The sequence below is a fragment of the Podarcis liolepis genome, assembly GCF_965112155.1.
Source record: "Podarcis liolepis genome assembly, chromosome: 10".
Lineage (NCBI taxonomy): Eukaryota > Metazoa > Chordata > Lepidosauria > Squamata > Lacertidae > Podarcis > Podarcis liolepis.
This window is the reverse complement of record NC_139562.1, coordinates 3,018,086-3,038,115: the sequence shown is the minus strand read 5'-3', so window position 1 is coordinate 3,038,115 and position 20,030 is coordinate 3,018,086. Positions and strand designations below refer to the sequence as shown.

General features: G+C 48.2%; 2 protein-coding genes across 12 annotated transcripts in view; one reads left to right on the top strand and one right to left on the bottom strand.

Annotated features, from left to right (window-relative positions):
- Nucleotides 1–9,082: 9,082 nt before the first annotated feature.
- On the top strand, nucleotides 9,083–15,287 carry LOC310687029 (struthiocalcin-1-like). The gene is made up of 6 exons (XM_083461660.1): nucleotides 9,083–9,197; nucleotides 10,055–10,142; nucleotides 11,802–11,899; nucleotides 12,473–12,610; nucleotides 13,798–13,912; nucleotides 15,021–15,287. Exons 2-6 carry the CDS (start codon nucleotides 10,076–10,078, stop codon nucleotides 15,080–15,082), a joined length of 480 nt encoding a protein of 159 aa, XP_083317786.1. The 5' UTR covers nucleotides 9,083–9,197; nucleotides 10,055–10,075; the 3' UTR covers nucleotides 15,083–15,287.
- Nucleotides 15,288–18,821: 3,534 nt separating this feature from the next.
- CPT1B (carnitine palmitoyltransferase 1B) overlaps nucleotides 18,822–20,030 on the bottom strand; it is a 42,684-nt gene continuing 41,475 nt past the window's right edge. For all 11 annotated transcript variants that reach the window (XM_083461081.1, XM_083461084.1, XM_083461087.1 and 8 more), the window contains one exon: nucleotides 18,822–19,216. In XM_083461081.1, the coding sequence (XP_083317207.1) occupies nucleotides 19,127–19,216 (90 nt within the window). In that variant the 3' untranslated portion in view covers nucleotides 18,822–19,126. The remainder of the gene's footprint in view (nucleotides 19,217–20,030) is intronic.

Sequence of the window (20,030 nt, the reverse complement as noted above, 5' to 3'; positions counted from 1 at the left end):
CTGTGATGTTATGCTAGAGAGGAGGTCTGCTGGGAGATGGTGCACATGCAATTCCCCCTTTAAAAAGTGCAACACCTTTGGGCCATCTCCCTTCACTTTCTTTAAATTCAGTCCCCCCAAATAGGGGGGGGGGCATCTTATACACAGAAAAATACGGTATGTGCTGCCCCATTTGCCTTGATGCCGTAAGCCCGTGCTTATTTTGCTTCATGGTTCATCCAGCCCTAGTCTGCCATCAGATTTGCCTGCTGTCAAAAGAAGACTGTTGTTGTCACATAATAAACGCAGCGTCAAACCTGATGGTCCTTGCTAGAGATTAACTCCACCTCCTCGGGGCATAGTTTACAACCTTCTGATATTCCAGGAGGTGTTCCAGGTTGCTTATTCCTATAGATGACGTGTTCTTCATTCAATGTGTACATCAGGAGTCACTTTTTTTTACCTCCTTCAGATCCTTTTCTCTCTTGATGGTTTTAGCTTTCATCTTTCCTGACAGCTGGACAGATATCTCCTCCCTCCTACAAGACCTCTGGGAATCCTCCTTAAACCACCAAACCTTTGATATGCCTTCTGGTGCCATCAGCACAGCTGCAGAGTAGGCTCAGAAGAAAGCTTTGGTTCTGGAGAAAGTTTGGATGGTATTAGTGTTATCAGAGAGTAAACACTAGGGATAAGGATCCCCATTGTCCAACAGACAGTTCTGAAGGAGCAGGGATGTTTGCTCTTCAAATCCCCAAAGTAACCAGGCCTTTGTTGACTGAAAGTGATATCTAGGAAGCGTCCCCCCCCCCTTCCATCTACCACCTGTAACTTCAGAGTTTAGAAGATGCACCTATTATGTCGGCTAGTAGCCAAGAGGACTATGTTCTTCCTCCGTGGTTGGAACTGGTATGTCTCCGAGTAACACCAGCTGCTGGAAACTGCAGGACGAGAGAGGGGTCTTGGGTTTGAATCCTGCTTGCAGGTTTCCCATGATGGGTACCTAGTTGGCCACTGTGAGAACAGGACCTGGGACCACATGGGTCATTGCCCTCCTTCCTTATAGTCAAGTCCTACTTTGTAGCCTGCCAAATGGTACTGTCAGGGGACTGCCATCGAAAGGGGAGAGGGGGGGAGAAGAGCACAGGGAGCCTCCAACGTTGCTGAGCAGTAGCACTTGGTCAGGCAGTGGAGAGAGTCACGCCTCTGGCGAAGCAGAGGGGGAAAGGAGGGGCAAAGCGAGGCAAAGGCTCGCAGACGGTACTGTGAGCCGAAGCACCGTGCTCAGCCAGGCTGGACGGGAAACAGACATGCTGCTTCAGTCACCCAGTTTTCGCAAGGGGGTCAAACGTCAGGAGGGGAGGCGGAGATTTGGGATGTCTAAGTTCTTATGCTGGGGGGGGGGGGTTACAGGAAGAGGCCACTCCCGGAATCTGCAAGTGACTGAGACAGACATGAACTTTGAGTTTCTGCACTGTACATTAAAGGGACAGCTGACCATTAGGTCCAGTCGTGGCCGACTCTGGGGTTGCGGTGCTCATCTCGCTTTACTGGCCGAGGGAGCCGGCATACAGCTTCCGGGTCGTGTGGCCAGCATGACTAAGCCACTTCTGGTGAACCAGAGCAGCCCACGGAAACGCCGTTTACCTTCCCGCCGGAGCGGTACCTATTTATCTACTTGCACTTTGACATGCTTTCGAACTGCTAGGTTGGCAGGAGCTGGGACGGAGCAAGGGGAGCTCACCTCGCTGTGGGGATTTGAACCACCGACCTTCTGATCGGCAAGTCCTAGGCTCTGTGGTTTAACCCACAGCGCCACCTGCGTCCCTTTACACTGTACATAGTTTGCACTAAATAAAACCTGTAAAAAGCAGGTCAGAGTCCTGGCTGTTTACTCATGAGTAACCACCTGCAAACCTGACAGGTACAATTTTTTTTGCACTAACTGCGACCTGGGAGGAGGCGCTTGACCTCAGCACACAGATATATCCCGGCCACTGCCAGTCATTCTGAGATTCACAAGCATACCCTCCAACATTTCCCAAAATGAAAATAGGGACATCTTAAACAACAACAACAAGGACACTGACAAGCTGGAACGTGTCCAGAGGAGGGCAACCAAAATGGTCAAAGGCCTGGAAACGATGCCTTATGAGGAACGGCTAAGGGAGCTGGGCATGTTTAGCCTGGAGAAGAGGAGGTTAAGGGGTGATATGATAGCCATGTTCAAATATATAAAAGGATGTCACATAGAGGAGGGAGAAAGGTTGTTTTCTGCTGCTCCAGAGAAGCGGACACGGAGCAATGGATCCAAACTACAAGAAAGAAGATTCCACCTAAACATTAGGAAGAACTTCCTGACAGTAAGAGCTGTTCGACAGTGGAATTTGCTGCCAAGGAGTGTGGTGGAGTCTCCTACTTTGGAGGTCTTTAAGCAGAGGCTTGACAAGCATATGTCAGGAGTGCTCTGGTGGCGTTTCCTGCTTGGCAGGGGGTTGGACTCGATGGCCCTTGTGGTCTCTTCCAACTCTAGGATTCTATGATTCTAACAACAACAACAACATAATTTTATTATTCATACCCCGCCAATCTGACTGGGTTGCCCAAACCACTCGGGGCAGCTTCCAACATATATTTTATAAGAATATATTTTATAAGAATTCCAAGGTCCCAAATATATATATATATATATATATATATATATATATATATATATATATATTTGCTTTCGTAGATTTTCACGGGTACAGGAATGCAGGTTTTGGTGTCTTCGGGTGTCTTCCCGTGTAAGAGTTGGGGTGTCTAGGCGACGTTTCGACGAGGTCTCACTCGTCATCTTCAGGCTGGTGCTTTCGGCTTCTTGTTACTGGAACAGAGCAGGATCTCAGTGTTTGAGTTCCTATAAATACTGTTGAGGGGGTGTGGTGTATAGCCTCCAACGTTCTGGGCAGAGAGGAAGTTCCCAGGTTAGTGTGCCTTTTCTTCTTTTGTTCCTTAATTACTTGAGGGATAAAGAAGAAAAAACTTCCTCTCTTTTCCAACACATGAAAGAAACAGGACACGAAATTAATTTTGCAGATTCCAAATTGCTCTTTAACATGGAACATCACCACAAGAGAATAATCATGGAAGCCATCGAGATAGAGAAACACCCTCACAACATGAACAAGCGTGACGACACGTCCCGCCTGCCAGACATCTGGAAATTAGCCCTCCCCACAAAAACCGACACCAGAACCAGAGGCACACAGAACGCCATCACCAATCAACCACACCAGACCCAAACCCAGACCCTCTCCACAGATAAATTACAGACACCATCCAGTAGCCAAACCATAGTGGCACCTCCGGATGCTGCACCCCCCTGCAATCCCTACACAGATCTGGCTGGCACAGGGCACAAAACCACAGCTCGCCCCTATACACGAAGCCAAGCCAGAGCACAACTAAGTGCAGTACAGCCATCTTCTCAGAAAAACTCTTCACAAGCTCAAGAGGTCAAGACACGAAAGCTTTAGCAACTAATCCACACTTAATGACCCACCTAAGTGGTACTCAGAATATCACTCAAGAAATCACTCAAGATATCCCTCAAGTAATTAAGGAACAAAAGAAGAAAAGGCACACTAACCTGGGAACTTCCTCTCTGCCCAGAACGTTGGAGGCTATACACCACACCCCCTCAACAGTATTTATAGGAACTCAAACACTGAGATCCTGCTCTGTTCCAGTAACAAGAAGCCGAAAGCACCAGCCTGAAGATGACGAGTGAGACCTCGTCGAAACGTCGCCTAGACACCCCAACTCTTACACGGGAAGACACCCGAAGACACCAAAACCTGCATATATATATATATATATATATATATATATATATATATATCATAAATGTAAAAGGCAAACACATACATATATAAACCACGTGTCTGAAATAGTACAGGAGAGCAATCCTGAAGCCATTTTGACTCTCCCAAATTGACCTCAATATATTTCTCCTTTGTCTTTTTGCTTGCAAATCATGTCTTAAGGCCACATTTGTGTATGGAGCCTGTGACCTGGATTCAGGAACTAAAAGTATTAACCATCACAAACGAATGGCCAGGCTGCCCAGGTGGAGCAATCAGTGACCATTATCAGGTATCCTGACAAACACGATTTCTGCTGGAGACTGCCTCCTTCTGTGATGTATGTTTGATGCTTTAGGGAGGTGGTCTTGGGCTACAGGGGGGGCAGTTTCAGAAGTCTATATAAGGGCTTGCGCACCATTGCTCTGGGTTCCTCCTCCCTCCTTCGTGTGGTGAGTGAGGACCCTGTTGCAACAGATCAGTAAAGATCAGGCTTACTAGCTGATTTGCTTCTCAATATTCTCTGCTTGGCCTCTGTTATTTTCTCCTACCGATAGGGAACCCACTTAAGGACTCTATACAGGCTCTTGGATACCCCATGAGGGGAAAGGAGCAGGGTTTTTTCCTTATAACATATATAAAAACATAATAAAACATTTTATGAGTAAGCCATCTTGGAGATCCTTCTATGGCTAGGGAGCGATATCATCTGCCCTTTTAATTGACAATGACCTTAAGCTGCAGGCGAGTGACTCAGCTAATAATGCATGTTATTTCTTCACTTCATAGCTTTTTAGCCTGCATTTGGGGATAATCTCCCGCGTGGCAACAATACAAAACACAGTCTGGAACTCTGAAGCATTCCCAAAGCCTTAAAGTTAGCCAGCACATCAAAACAAGGGTCCACACAGTGCAGTCATGAAAACATGATATTAGCAGACCCAGAACGGCACCACCGTATCAGCCGCCTGCTTAAAAACAACCTCATAAAAGCAGCCGAGAACAGATGCTCAGAAGAGGAATCTCCTTTGATCCTAAAGCCAGCAAACATTCTGGAAATTTCGTCCAATGCAGACATGGCTGGGGAGAGGGCACGGGGATCTTCTTCCTCTTCTGACGTCTTTGTGTTGTATGTGGGGAGGGTGCCTTGAACGTCTGTTGAGTTACCCCAGGTCCCCTTCAGGCCCAGGCACCCAGCCCAACTGTCTTCCCACCAAATGGATGCTTTAGCTGGGATTTCTGCATCACAGGGGGTTGGACTAGATGGCCCTTGGGGTCTCTTCCAAGTACGATTCTGTGATATTGTTCCTTGAAAATAAAATTCAAAATCAAGTTTACTGGTGCTTCTGCCGACACCCCAATGTCGATCTTCAATATCTTAAGGCAAATGACAATACTTCAAGGACCGCCTCTTTCCATATGAACCTACTCGGACTCTGAGATCATCTTCTGAGGCCCTTCTTTATGTACCTCCTCCAGAGGGTGACAACCTGAGAACGGGGCCTTCTCTGTAGTGGCTCCCCGTCTGTGGAATGCTCTCCCCAGGGTAGTTCACCTGGCGCCTTCATTTAGGCACCAGGCAAAAACGTTCCTTTTTAACCAGGCCTTTGGTTGATTCGATTTACATCCTATGCCCTCTTAGAATGTGGTGGGTTTTTTGGGGGGGGGGTGCTATTGGGTTGTTGTGTTTATGTATTTTGTGGTTTTGTATTTTGATTTTATTCTGTGAACCAGAATAAATGACAGGAAGGGCCACTGCCGACTACAAAAGGTTGCACGAAGATCGACAGTTTACAGAAGCAGAGAAATATTAATGGAAGAAAAGGAGCGTGGGGACACAACATTGCTGATCTATTAAGTTCAGAACCTGCCCATCCTCCTCCCAAGGGAACCTCGGGTGACAACCCTCAAATGGTAAAACATATAACCCACTAGACAAGCAGGTGAACAATATTTCGGTAGCCAAACAAGGGGCTTAATCTAAAACAAAATAGCAAAGCATAAGACAAATTCAAGAGGGTGAATAAGGCTACCGGCATCCCAAAGGAATGAGCCAGTTTTCAAGAGCTACATCTAAGTGAGGGGGCCCTCCAGGCTTTCCTTCACCCCCCCCCCCAACTAGCTGCTAGATAGGAGAACAACAGCAAAAGTTGGGGTGTGAGAGCTGAGCTGGAACCAGGCTGGAAGCTGGAGACACAGAGACCTGCTTGCTCTGTGCAGGATCGGACTACTGCAATGTGCTCTCCATGGGACTACCTTTGAAGGTGACATGGAAACTGCAACTAATCCATGCTCTGCCTTCCATGCTTCCACACGGCTCCTCTAGTCTTCTCCCCTGATCAGCCACTGAACGCCCACAATCATGACATGTTGTAGGAACTTTCCGTGGCAGCTTGTTGATTTTTTTGTTTTTTTAAAAGGATGGCAGATACATATGCAAATGTCAAGTGTCATTTGCAGCCTTGGAAGACCACACTTTGTGTTTGGTAATCAGTTCTGAAAATATCCTTTTTCATTATTATTATTATTTTATTTATGATTCCTCAGTTTTATACATTTCAATAATTTTACACTCATTTTAACATTTCAAATCTTGACTTCCTTCCCCTTCTTTCTGCCGTTCCTGAAATTAATTTTTTAAATTTTCTGCATATTCCAAGTTAACTTAATTTGCTCATTTATTCATCTTCTTTAAATACATACTCTTATAAAACTGCAGGTCATTACAATAACCCTGCCAATGTTCTTATCCGTTTACAGTTTATTTGCAAATATTCAACAAACCCTTTCCATCCTTTTATAAAAACGTTTGTTATCTTGATTTCTTATTTTTCCAGAAAGTTTTGCCATGTCTGCATATTTCTGCATAGTTTATATCCATTCTTCTTTCTCTGGGACTTCTTCTTCTTTCCATTTTTGGGCAAAATCTTCCTAAAATTTTCAATAAGGCTTAAAGTAATAAAAATAAACCACTGGGTTATCTCATGGTGTTAGTCACTTGGAGATGCTTTTGTAAAAATAAAAAAGCAACTGATAAATTTAAATTAATGGTGGCGATGATAGATGGAGATGATTTTATTTTATTAATGCATTTGCACTCCATGTTTTCCCCAAGCAGCTCTTCCCTTCCTCATTTACCATATTTTGCGCCCCATAGGACGCACCGGCTCATAAGGCGCACCTAGATTTTTGGGGGGGAAATAAAGAAAAAAAATTATTTCCCCCCAGGCGCAGGGCTGGGGCGGGGGAAGCCCGAGCTTCCCCCGACCCCAGCCCCCAGAACAGGCTGCTCTGCCCAGCGTGCCGGGGCTTCCGGATAAGAGGCGGCTCTGCGCAAGCCGGGGGAGGGCTCCCGCGGCTTGCGCAGAGTTTCCTGAACCCTGGAGAGCGAGAGGGGTCGGTGCGCACCAACCCCTCTCGCTCTCCAGGCTTCAGCGAAAGCCTGCATTCGCCCCATAGGACGCACACACATTTCCCCTTCATTTTTTGAGTGGGAAAAGTGCGTCCTATAGGGCGAAAAATACGGTAATCCCCACAACAACCCTATGAGGCACGTTAGATGAAGAAAGGAAGCATCTTCATTCCCATGGTCACCAAGGGAGCTTCATGGTGGAGGTGAGATTTGAACCCAGATCTCAGTCCGATGCTCTAACCACTACACCTCCGCTGCCTCCCCCCTGCTGTTTGCTGTTCCGCAAAACCTGTCTGCTTCCATTGAGAAGTTTCTGCATGTCAGTACCTCACTCCTTCCAGATTATCAAGAATGTATAAGCATTTAGCAAATGCTTGTATATCTGAAGTATATCTGAAGGAGTGTCTCCACCCTCATCGTTCTACCCGGACACTGAGGTCCAGTTCCGAGCGCCTTCTGGTGGTTCCCTCACTGCGAGAAGCCAAGTTACAGGGAACCAGGCAGAGGGTCTTCTTGGTGGTGGCACCCACCCTGTGGAATGCCCTCCCACCAGATGTCAAAGAGAAAAACAACTACCAGACTTTTAGAAGACATCTGAAGGCAGTCCTGTTTAGGGAGGCTTTTAATGTTTGATGTAGTACAGTATTTTAATATTATTTTGGGAAGCCGCCCAGAGTGGCTGGGGAAGCCCAGCCAGATGGGCGGGGTATAAATAATAAATTATGTTGTTGTTGTTGTTGTTGTTGTTGTTGTTGTTGTTGGAGATGTGGAGGAAATAACGGTGGCATGATCCAAGATGTGTTGGGGGGAAATATACGATGAATTCAAAAAGATGATGGGGATAACCTTTATTAAAAAACCGGAGGCATTTCTATTAAGTATTTTAGACAAAGAGATCCCCAAAAATTCAAGAGAGTTATTCTCGCAGCGGCTCAAATACTCGTGGCCAAGAGATGGAAAGATCAGGAGGCTCCAAAAATAACAGATCAGCAAATTAAATTACAGGAATTTGTGGAGATGGCTCAATTGACTAGCAAACTCAGAGGAAACTCAAAGCAAAAATTTGCGGAAAAATGGGATGGTTATGGAAGATATGTTCAAAAATACAATAATAGTTTTGACTCCATGCTAGCATTTGAGTGACAAAGGAAGTAAAAGGAGGTGGGTAACAATTAAGGATTTGTTATGTTTTCTGAATGTATTGGAAAATTTATATAGAAAGGTTTATTGTTTTGTGTACAATCAATTGTAAGATAAAACATATGTGAAGGGACTTGACAGGACGTCAAAATTGAAGAAAAGATTTTGTAAGATAAAATATTTATTTTCATTATTATCATTCTTATTCTTTTTGTGTGTGTGTTTGTCTTGTATGGGATGTTTGGGAGGAAATAAGACGGTAAATAACAAACAACAAACAAAATATTGATGTATGTGATTTTTATTTCTCAGTTGTATTTTGTGGTAGTACGGTTGTAATGTTTTTTGTAATATAAAATCATTCAATAAAAATTATTATATATTTTTTTAAAAAGAAGAAGTTTCTGCATGTCATGAATGTCCCTGGACATGTTTTAACTTTGCACTGTTCCTTTTATTTATTTAAAAAAAACAGAATAGTCCTTTTTTGTGCTGCCAGCTGCTGGGCCCAAGAGGGAAAAAAAGGGGGGGGTCAGACTGCAGTGACAATGAAGACATAGAGAATCTCCCATCGCCTCCTTTCATCTCCAGCTCCTGCCTTTGATCTCTCTGATAAGAGGGCCATCCCTGTCTGTCCGGTTTGCTGAATCTCTCTAATCTCTTGTTTGCTTTGGGTGCGGTGGGGGCTTTGGGGTTACATCTGCCACATGTCCTGCAGAGAGCCGGATCTCCCCAGATGGAGGGGTATAAAGGCAGCAGAAGCCACCCGTCCCCTCCATCGGCTGACCTGCAATCGCCTCCCTTTGGGAAAAGACGGACAGGTGAGTCTCACCCGCTTCCCCTTCCTTTTCTTCGCCTTTATGCTAGAAAGCAGCAAGCTCTCCTTGTTTAATCGGTGGGTTCAGCCAACTGATGTTTGGCAGAGGATTAATATTTTTATTCCTTTTTTTGAAAAAAAATCATAGCCCTTTAGCCGGAGATTTGCTAGCCCCTTTGAGCAAATTTGGCACTCAACGCTGAGCCAAAGAGCTCACAGAGAAGCATAGCTGTCAACTTTCAGATTTGAAAATAAGAGATCAGCAGCCTCAAAAATAAGGGATCAGCAGCCTCACCTGTCCCGGGGACAGTCTACAGGATATCTAACAATCCTGGATAGCAGCGGGAAGCAGCGGGAAACGGCACTGGAATAAGGGAATTTCCCGCAAAAAAAGGGGAGGTTGACAGCTATGTACAGAAGGGAAACTTTCTGCGCTTGCCAGGCCTGTTGTTGGCAGGTTACATACGCTTCAGGTTACATACGCTTCAGGTTACAGACTCTGCTAACCCAGAAATATTACCTCGGGTTAAGAATTTTGCTTCAGGATAAGAACAGAAATTGTGTTCTGGCAGCAGCAGGAGGCCCCATTAGCTAAAGTGGTGCTTCAGGTTAAGAACAGTTTCAGGTTAAGAACGGACCTCTGGAATGAATTAAGTACGTAACCAGAGGTAGCATTGTATATATAAGACCTTATTTTTTTATTATTTCAAAAGAAACAGACAGCACTGGCTACCCCAAGCCGTCCGTTCAGGGATGGCAAGGTTGTCTCCGAACATTTCTGCTTCTGGCACTGAATGGGCAAGGACCACAGAGTCCTCCTCTCTTCTCCTGATTCCTCTTCCTCTCTCTCTTCCTTCCCAGAGCTGAAGAAGAAGCAAGAAGATGGGTCTGGTTTCCTATTTCAGCCTTGGTCTCCTGGGGTGCCTAGTAGTTGGACCCTTCATGAGTGGTGAGTTCTCCCAAGACCCCAGTGGGGATGCATGAACCCCCACCCCGTCTCTTGCACCCTGAAGATTTCAAGGGGATCATCCTGGTCCAGTGCCCATTATTATTATTATTATTATTATTATTATTATTATTATTCCTGCTTTTTTCTTTAAGAAATGTTTAGGGGAACTCATTTTGATGCAAGAAAATCACCCTTTTATAGTTCAAATCAGGGAAAATAAATGGAGAAAAGTACAAAGATTCCCAAAATGTTTAGGGGTGTGCGTACCCCTGTGTACCCCCAGGAAAAAGCACTGATGAGGGTGGTGGTGGTGGTGAATTTATACCCTGCCTTTTTCCCTAACAGGGACACAATGCAGCTTACAGATAAAAATAAACACAGCTAAAACCCCCTTGGGGAGGGGAGAACAATATTTTTTAAAAAAGCAATTAAATTTTGATAGTATATATGTGTATACTGGTGTGTAAGAGAGAGAGAGAGAGATCTAGCCAAACATACAGTTCATTGCAATAAGAGCAACACAGCAGCTGCGCTTTCCTTAAAAGCAGTCCGTTCCCAAAAGCCTCTTGGGGCAAGAAAGCCTTTGCCAGCAACAAGGAGGGGCAACAAGGAGGGAGCCAGTCTGGTTTCTCAAGGGAGGGAGAATCAGAGTTGCCTGGGAGTTTTGGTCCTAGCTTTTTGACTGTGTCATTTTAATTTGTCCACCTCAAGTCTCGATCTGGAGATCTGCACCGGGTTGTATATATAGAGTGAGAAATGTTAGTTTCTTCTTGGGTTGTTTGGTTGCTTAGTGAAAGCTGGTAGTGGTGTGTATAGTTGGTCAGTCGCTTTGGCAGAAAGACTTTTAAGAATAAAAGCAGAAAGTACTCCGCAAGCTTACTTTTCTCATGGACTCTTTTATGCCGACAAGGGTCCGAGGACCAGGTGAGGTGACAAAGGGAGGTCAGAACCTTTTTTTTTTTTAACAAACACTGACAAGATCGGCATACAGTGGTACCTCGGGTTACAGACGCTTCAGGTTACAGACTCCGCTAACCCAGAAATAGTACCTCGGGTTACGAATTTTGCTTCAGGGTGAGAACAGAAATTGTGCTCCGGCGGCAGTGGGAGGCCCCATTAGCTAAAGTAGTGCTTCAGGTTAAGAACAGTTTCAGGTTAAGAACGGACTTCCGGAACGAATTACCGTATTTTTCGCCCTATAGGACGCACCGTCCCATAAGGCGCACCTAGTTTTTTTAGGGGGAAATAAAGGGGGGAAAATTATTCCCCCCCCCCCAGGCGCCAGCCCCCAGAACAGGCAACTCTCCGCAAGCCGTGGGAGCCCAGTGCAGGCTCCCGCACCTTGCGGAGAGCTGCGCAAAGCCTGCATTCGCCCCAAAGGACGCACACACATTTCCCCTTCATTTTTGGAGGGGAAAAAGTGCGTCCTATGAGGCGAAAAATACGGTAAGTACTTAACCCGAGGTACCACTGTATAAATAAAATAAGAATAGCAAATAAGCAAACAAGCCTGCTGCCCAGACTCTTTGTGCCCACCATTGGAATGGGGCACGCTACCTAGAGGTGCCCCTCCCTGTCCTCCTCTCTCCTAGGATGGGTGGCTGGGGGGCAACCAGGGGGTTCTGTATCTCTCATGATGACGCTCTGTGTCCCACGCAGGAGGTGTCCATGCTGCACAGTGTCCCAACAACTGGCTGTCTTTCCAGGGGAAATGCTACGGTTACTTCCCCCAGGAGGTGTCCTGGCAGCATGCAGAGGTGAGCAGTGTAAAAGGGCTCCCCCCAAAATGGGGTGGGAGGGAGCCCTCCCCCTTTGTGGGTCCCACTAGCAACATGAGTAGGGATGCGGGTCAGCGGTTCGAATCCCCGCGATGGGGTGAGCTCCCGTTGCTCTGTCCCAGCTCCTGCCAACCTAGCTGGAAGCTCCTGCAGCCAATCGGAAGCAGCGGAAGCCACGCCCGACGTTTGGCTTCTGAAAATTGTTCAAAAACCGGAACACTCACTTCCGGGTTTTGATCGTTCGGGTGCCGATTTGTTCGGGAGCCAAGGCGTTTGAGTTCCAAGATACGGCTGTATTTATTAAATTTCTATAAGCTAAAAAGTCCCAAACTCTGCACCTTTCCCCCTCTATTTATTAAATTTCTGTATTTATTAAATTTCTATAAGCTAAGAAGTCCCAAACTCTGCCCCCTTTCCCCACAGGGGAGTCTCCCCACCCCATTGATAATTTTGGTTCTGAACCTTCTCCAACTCCTTTTTGAGATAAGGCAACCAGAACATTACCCAGTATTCTGAATATCTTGGACTCACCTTTCCCCCTCCCTCGACCAGAATGAATGCCAGCGCCTGGGGGGACACCTGGCCTCCCTTCTGGACAGGAACGAGCACAACGCCGTGGCCAGGTTCCTGCAGCAGGCCCAGAGGTGGGACGACGAGGACGTCTGGTTCGGGCTCTCCATCCCTGGCAGGGTGAGTGAGAAGCATCATTGCCCACCAAAGAATCGTGGCCTTGGAAGGACCCCCCGAGGGTCGTCTATCCCAACCCCCTGCGATGCAGGAATATGCCCCCATATGCCGCTGTTACTTGTGGTGCATGTTGACGTCCCAGCATCCATGTTTCCATGTGGGAGAGGCCAGAGCACCTGGGAAATTGCTGGAAGGGAGAATTCAGGATCTCACCTGAATGCAGAATTTCCACAGCCCCAAACACAGTTATCCTCTGACAGGGCACTTTTGGGGGTTCCCCACACAGCCCCTGAGGTTTGGTCGGCCTTTACTAGGGACCAAGCTTTTGGTGTGGGAGGCTTTGCCCTGTGGAACTCCCTGCCAGGGGAAGTTCAGTGCGAACCATAACATTGTATGTTAGAATTCCTGCTCCATGATTGCAGTCATGGGATTGTTGTCTTTCACATGACGGTGTATGTTTTGACTCCACCGAGTGGGAAGTGACGGAGACAGGATGTTTGTGTTCCTGTGTTCCATGAAGTGGGACTATTGTCCTTTGTCCTTTTTCTCTTTGCTGTCTGATGCTAGAGAGGGAGGGAGCCATGTTGCAGTGCTCCGTGTGTGTTTATGTGTAAATAAAGTAGATTAGCCAAAATGCTGAGGTCTGTTACGCAAGTTGCGCAAACTCTGCAGATCCCTAAATGTGCCGGTGTCGGTTGGCATTGGTCGCTGTGATGTTCGGACTGAAGAAAGCTTTCGAAGCTCCCGAACGACCGACTGGGAGGGAGGGAACATGCCAGTCGGGCACGTGTCTCTGCCAGGGTCCTACTCGTGTGTAGGCTGAATTCCTCACATTGTACAGTTGGAAGGGACCCTGACGATAATCTAGGCCAACCCCCTGCAATGCAGCTGTCCTATACGGGTATCAAACCTGCAACCTTGGCGTTATCAGCACCACGCTCTAACCAGCTGAGCTATTCAGGCTGACATCCCTACCTTCTTTTAGATGCCCCCTAAAAAAATGGTGTTCTTCACAGAATCCTTTGAGATGAGTTTCTTTCTACCAAGCAGTATTTATTTATGCATTTGTTGTGTTGTATTTTATTTTTAAAAAATGTCACGTAGCGCCTTGCTGGGGTTTCTGAAAGCTCGGCCCCTAAATGTTCCAAATCCCGGTTCCCAGATGCATTTCTCGTCTTCCCCATTTGCAGAGCACCACCTGGGCCTGGGCAGACGGGAGCCCCGTGAGCTACACAGCCTGGGAAAAGTACAAGAGCTATCCTGCCCTGAAAGGCGAGCATTGCGCTGCCCTGGATGAGTCTTCAGGTGAGGAAGTGTGTGTGTGTGTGTGAGAGAGAGGGGGATTTAGGAGGGTGGCTCTGTTCTGGGCACCAGGCAGCGCTCGCGGCAGGAATCATGCACGCTCGGCGCTGTTAGCCTGCGGAACTCCCTGCCGCAGGCTGTTGCGATGAGAACTCAGCGGGGTGCGACACAAACGGAAATATAAAGGCAGTGTGACATTTGTTAGGTGGGCTCCCGTGGCAACGTTATGCTTTGTAGCAGGGTCTGCAGTGAACAGGAGGGAAAAGAGCTATGGAACTCGCTGCCACAGGAGGCTGCCACACAGTCCTTTTTTAAAAAGGACCAATTCATGGAGGCGACGGCTAGCAATGGCTACTGGCCACATTGGCTATTCATGGCCTAGGACCCTTGTACCTATGGGACCGCCTCTCCTGGTATGCCCCACGGAGGACCTTAAGGTCCATAAATAGCAACACCCTAGCGGTCCCGAGACCTAAGGAAGTCAGATTAGCTTCAACCAGAGCCAGGGCCTTTTCAGCACTGGCCCCGACTTGGTGGAACGCTCTCTCTCATGAGACCAGGGCCCTGTGGGATCTGATTTCTTTCCGAAGGGCCTTTCTTTTTCTGTGATGGAACTCCTATTTGGGGACTTTTTTCTGGCCCCCGTAGGACCAGTCTGGAGAGTTGGCCTTGGTGAAGATTTGATGTTTTCATCCCCAAAACGATTTTGATTTGAGTTTCTACTGAAATGAGGCTGCATTTTAATGCTGTACTTTAATCTTGTTTTAATCTTGTTTTTAAGTTGCATTTTAATCCATTGTTTTTATACCTGATGTTAGCTGCCCTGAGCCCAGCCTTAACTGGGGAAGGCGGGGTATAAATAAATAAATTATTATTATTATTATTATTATTATTATTATTATTATTATTATTCTCTGCCTCCATGGTCAGAGGCAGCAAGGCTTCTGAATCCTAGTTGCTGGAAACCGCAGGAGGGCAGAGAGCTCTGGGGCTGGGGTCCTGCAGGTTTCCTTTTGGGGCATGTGGTCGGCCTCTCCAAAAACAGGCTCTTCGGATATTCTTATGGGGCAGGTTTCCCAGGACTGACTCCTCCCTCTCTCCCCTTTCCCAGGGTTCATGCTGTGGGACAACGATTCCTGCTATGACCGGAACCCCTTCGTCTGCAAGGTGTAGACAAGCACACCTGGTAGGCAGGAATCCTGGAAGCTTCAGCACAGACCGCAACCTGCCCTGCCCTGGGCGGGTGCCTGGAGGCCCCGGTCTCCTGTCTCCAGCCCTGCACAGACCCTCACTACACATCCCCTTTCTCCCTCTCTCAAATCAGCCCCCCCCCAGCTCCCTTGCTCTGACTCTGGATGCCAACTCAGGCAGGCAGCAGCACAGTAGTAGCAATAAACCTCTCTTGAGCATGTAGAATGCACCGTCTCTCTTCGTTTTCTGTGGGGGGGGGCCTATGTTTTTTTAAGGGGATACATGCAAATTGGGACCCTCTAAAGCATGGGTAGGCAAACCAAGGCCCGGGGGCCAGATCCGGCTCAATTGCCTTCTCAATCCAGCCCACGGATGGTCCGGGAATCAGCGTGTTTTTACATGAGTAGAATGTGTGCTTTTATTTAAAATGCATCTCTGGGTTATTTGTGGGGCATAGGAATTCGTTCATTCCCCCCCCCCAAAAAAAACATAGTCCGGCCCCCCACAAGGTCTGAGGGACAGTGGATTGGCCCCCTGCTGGAAAAGTTTGCTGACCCCTGCTCTAAAGCAAGTCCCGATTTTCATGCATCAAAGGCTAGGGGGTCCTTACCCTTCCTGGCTCTGGGGCAGCCTTCTCTCCCCTGGTGTCCTCCAGCGGGTTGGACTACAATACCCATCAGCCCCTGCGTCAGATGGCCACGGAGGCAGCAGATGAGGGGATTTGTAGTCCAAAGCAGCAGGAAGATGCCATGCTGTGTGTGTGTGTGTGTGTGTGTGTGTGTGTGGCTAGATCAGAGGCCAACCATACCTGGTTGGCTTTGCTCTCTGTTCAAGCCTGATCAGGAACAAAGTGGGACTGGCTGTGGCAGGCAATGACCCATAGAATCATAATATTGTAGACTTGGAAGCTATCTCCAAGAACCATCTAGTCCAATGCAATGCAGGAATCTCAGCCAAAGCAACCATGCCAGATGGCCATCCAAAACTCTGCTAAAAACCTCCAAGGAAGGAGGATAATTTAGACAGAAATTCCCAGGTGTGGCCTTCAGGGGATGGGGAGACTTTTCCTTGGCACGTCCAAAGCGATAGCATAGCTGAAGATAAAAGTATTGCAGGAGCGAGGAGGCAGGGCTGCAGAGGGCAGACAGTGTGGCACAGGGTCAAGAAGGCAGACTGACCATTAGGTCCAGTTGTCGCCGACTCTGGGGTTGCAGCGCTCATCTCGCTTTATTGGCCAAGGGAGCCGGCGTACAGCTTCCGGGTCATGTGGCCAGCTTGACTGAGCCGCTTCTGGCGAACCAGAGCAGTGCACGGAAACACCGTTTACCTTCCCGCCAGAGCGGTACCTATTTATCTACTTGTACTTTGATGTGCTTTCAAACTGCTAGGTTGGCAGGAGCAGGGACCGAGCAACGGGAGCTCACCCCTTTGTGGGGATTCGAACCACTGACCTTCTGATTGGCAAGTCCTAGACTCTGTGGTTTAACCCACAGCGCCACCCACGTCAGTTGAGGTAGCCCCAAATCTGAAAAGGCTTAGGTCGGTCTCATCTCTCGGTGGGGCAGCGAAAAGTATGGACAATGGCACTTTTGGGGAAATGGGCAAAAGAAGGGAGGCCTCTAGCTGGTACAGGAGGTGGTGACAGTTTTCTGGAAACCTGGTATCTTTTCGCAACATTCTCCATCAGAAACTTCTTTGGCACCTTCCGGAATCACTCCTGCAACTGTGGCAGAAGATCTTTTCTTCCATAGCCTAGAGGGGGTGGTGATGGTATGTTTATGGGGAACTGTTGTGGAAATCCACGAGACTCAAAGATATATGAAGGTGATGCAGTCAGGGCATCTGATGCCACACCAGCCCAGGGTTCCATTGCCAATGGAAAATGAAGCCATCACTTCCTGGCAGCAGCCAAGGGGGACCCTGTAGAAGATGCAGCTGCCCAGAATCACAGCATCCACAGTGGATGTGCCAAGCCCAGAGGACCTCTCCTCCCCTTTTCCCTCGCTGGGCAATCCGCAGTTGTGTGACACAGTTCTTGGGCTTGGCCTGCTTCTTGCCCTGCCTGGCCCTTCTTTGGAGAAGCTCCCTCATGCCAGCCTCGTCTTCATGCCCACCTTAAGATCTGACCTGTGCTCAGCACACCCCCAGTGGCAAATCCTTTGAGGAAAGATGAAGGGACTGGCAGTGTTGGCCAAGAAAAATGTTGGGTGGGTGGGGGGAGGCTGCAAGACTCTTGGGGAAGCCCCGGTGGGCTCAGTGCAACTTACTCCTGTGTAAGCATTTGTATGACTGGGCTGCTTAAGCGGAACCCAAGACTTGCAAATAATCTCCAGAAAGCTCTCCCAGCAGGGATGCTCAAAAACAGCCTCCTTTGGGGTTCAGAGATGCACACTTCTTTCTGAAGTTTTCTGATTCAGCTGAGTTTTCGTGGCACTAAGAACCTGGGACCCATTAGGCAACTTCAGTGTGGACGAGAGCAGGAAGGGCCTGTGCTGCAGTCGAGGGCCAGGGCATCCCTCTGTGGCCCCTTCCTCCTCTCCCTGAGCAAGGCTGTTGACACGTCCAGTTGTGCTTGCCCAGAAAGCACTGGCCCCAGGGATTTTCTGCCTTTCCTAACAAGTCCAAAACGAAATCTTTAGTCTCAAAGTCTCTGAAAATCATTAAATGAAGTGAGGTACCAGACTTTATGGGATACGGGTGGCACTGTGGGTTAAACCACAGAGCCTAGGACTTGCCAATCGGAAGGTTCGAATCCCTACCACGGGGTGAGCTCCCGTTGCTCGGTCCCTGCTCCTGCCAACCTAGAAGTTCGAAAGCATGTCAAAGTGCAAGTAGATAAATAGGTACCCCTCCGGCGGGAAGGTAAACGGCGTTTCCGTGCGCTGCTCTGGTTCGCCAGAAGTGGCTTAGTCCTGCTGGCCACATGACCCAGAAGCTGTACGCCGGCTCCCTCGGCCAGTAAAGCGAGATGAGTGCCGCAACCCCAGAGTCGGCGACGACTGGACCTAATGGTCAGGGGTCCCTTTACCTTTACCAGACTTTATACAATGACAGACAAGCTGTGAAGCTTTGTGTCTTCAGCAAATATGATGTCCAACACTGAACAGTGATTCTGGATATTGACTACTAGAATTCTTGGTCAGCGTGGTGGGACGATATAGAATTGCTTCATAAACCCATCTTATTTCGAATGAATGTATGTAAATGAAAATATCCAGTGCTGTGGACTACATTATTACATGAGCACTGTTCCACAGGATTCGATATTTTCATTTACATACATTCTATATGTAGTCTATATATAAAAGATTGTTCATTGCATGTGTACATGGTCATCGTGTTGCCCAGAGACTGCTGACGTTCTCTTTGCAACACAAAGGGGTCAGTGTGAAAGGAAGCGCAGGTGAGCCCCCAAAGCAAGGCCACTTCCTGTGCTCCTGTTCTCCAGCAGCTATGCGGCAAGGTTGTTAGGACTGCTGACCAATACCTGGAGTAAGCCTGCAATTTTTTCAGGGAAAGATCCATTCTTTGTGCCTTGTTTGGGGCTGGAGAGGGATGGGCCCTGGGAATGCACACACCACCCAATAAAGAAGCTGAGGGGGAGCCCCCAGCTCCTGCCACCCCCCCTGCCCAACTTGCATTTCCTCTGCCCCCCTCCCCGTTCCCTAAGAGACACCTACAGCAGAGCAGCTTAGAAAACAGGCTCAGCGCCAGGCACCCGCAGCCAAACGTGTTCCTCCTTTATGTGTGACATCGTAAATACACCCTGCCCCACCCTCTTGCCCGTCTCCCGCCAGCCTCTGGGGTCCCTCCATGGGGTGCCTCCTCCGGGCAGAGAGGGCTGGGGGGGCAAGCAGCTGGCAGTGGGGCCCAGAAGCATCCTCTTGCTTTCCGCTTGCCAGGAAGGAGCCAGCTCTGGAGCCAGATGGCCGGGGTGTGTGTGTCTGTCTGTGTGTGTTCCTTGTGGCTCCGGTCAGAGTGGGCCCAGGACAGAGGGGTCACCGCCATCGGAAGCCCAGTCCAAGCTCAGTCGGCCACTTTCTTGGGTGGCGTTTCAAACAGGGCTGCAATGTCCAGCATCGCCCGGTGGATGTTCTTCCCAAAGCGCTTGGAGTCCTGGGGAAGAAAAAAGAGTTGGTAAAGGTTTGGGAAGATCACTGCAGATGGTGACAGCAGCCACGAAATTAAAAGACGCCTGCTCCTTGGGAGAAAGGCGATGGCAAACCTAGACAGCGTCTTAAAAAGCAGAGACATCACCTTGCCAACAAAGGTCCGTATAATTAAAGCCATGGTTTTCCCAGTAGTGATGTATGGAAGTGAGAGCTGGACCATAAAGAAGGCTGATCGCCGAAGAATGGGTGCTTTTGAATTATGGTGCTGGAGGAGACTCTTGAGAGTCCCATGGACTGCAAGGAGATCAAACCTCTCCATTCTGTTGGAAATCAGCCCTGAGTGCTCACTGGAAGGACAGATCCTGAAGCTGAGGCTCCAAGACTTTGGCCACCTCATGAGAAGAGAAGATTCCCTGGAAAAGACCCTGATGTTGGGAAAGATGGAGGGCACAAGGAGAAGGGGACGACAGAGGACGAGATGGTTGGACAGTGTTCTCAAAGCTACAAACATGAGTCTGACCAAACTGCGGGAGGCAGTGGAAGACAGGAGTGCCTGGCGTGCTCTGGTCCAGGGGGGCACAAAGAGTCGGACACGACTAAATGACTAAACAACAAAGGTTCGGGAAAGGGCAGTCAAAATGACCAAGGGAGTGGAACGGTTGCAGCATTTGGGACTTTAGCAAGAGTGAGGTGACATGATAGAGGATTATGTTATTATGTTTGGGACGGGGAAAGAGGGCCGATGGAAGTTTTTCTCCCTTGTGGAAGTCCGGTGAAGCTGAACGTTGGAAGATTCAAGATGGAGAAAAGAACTTCTT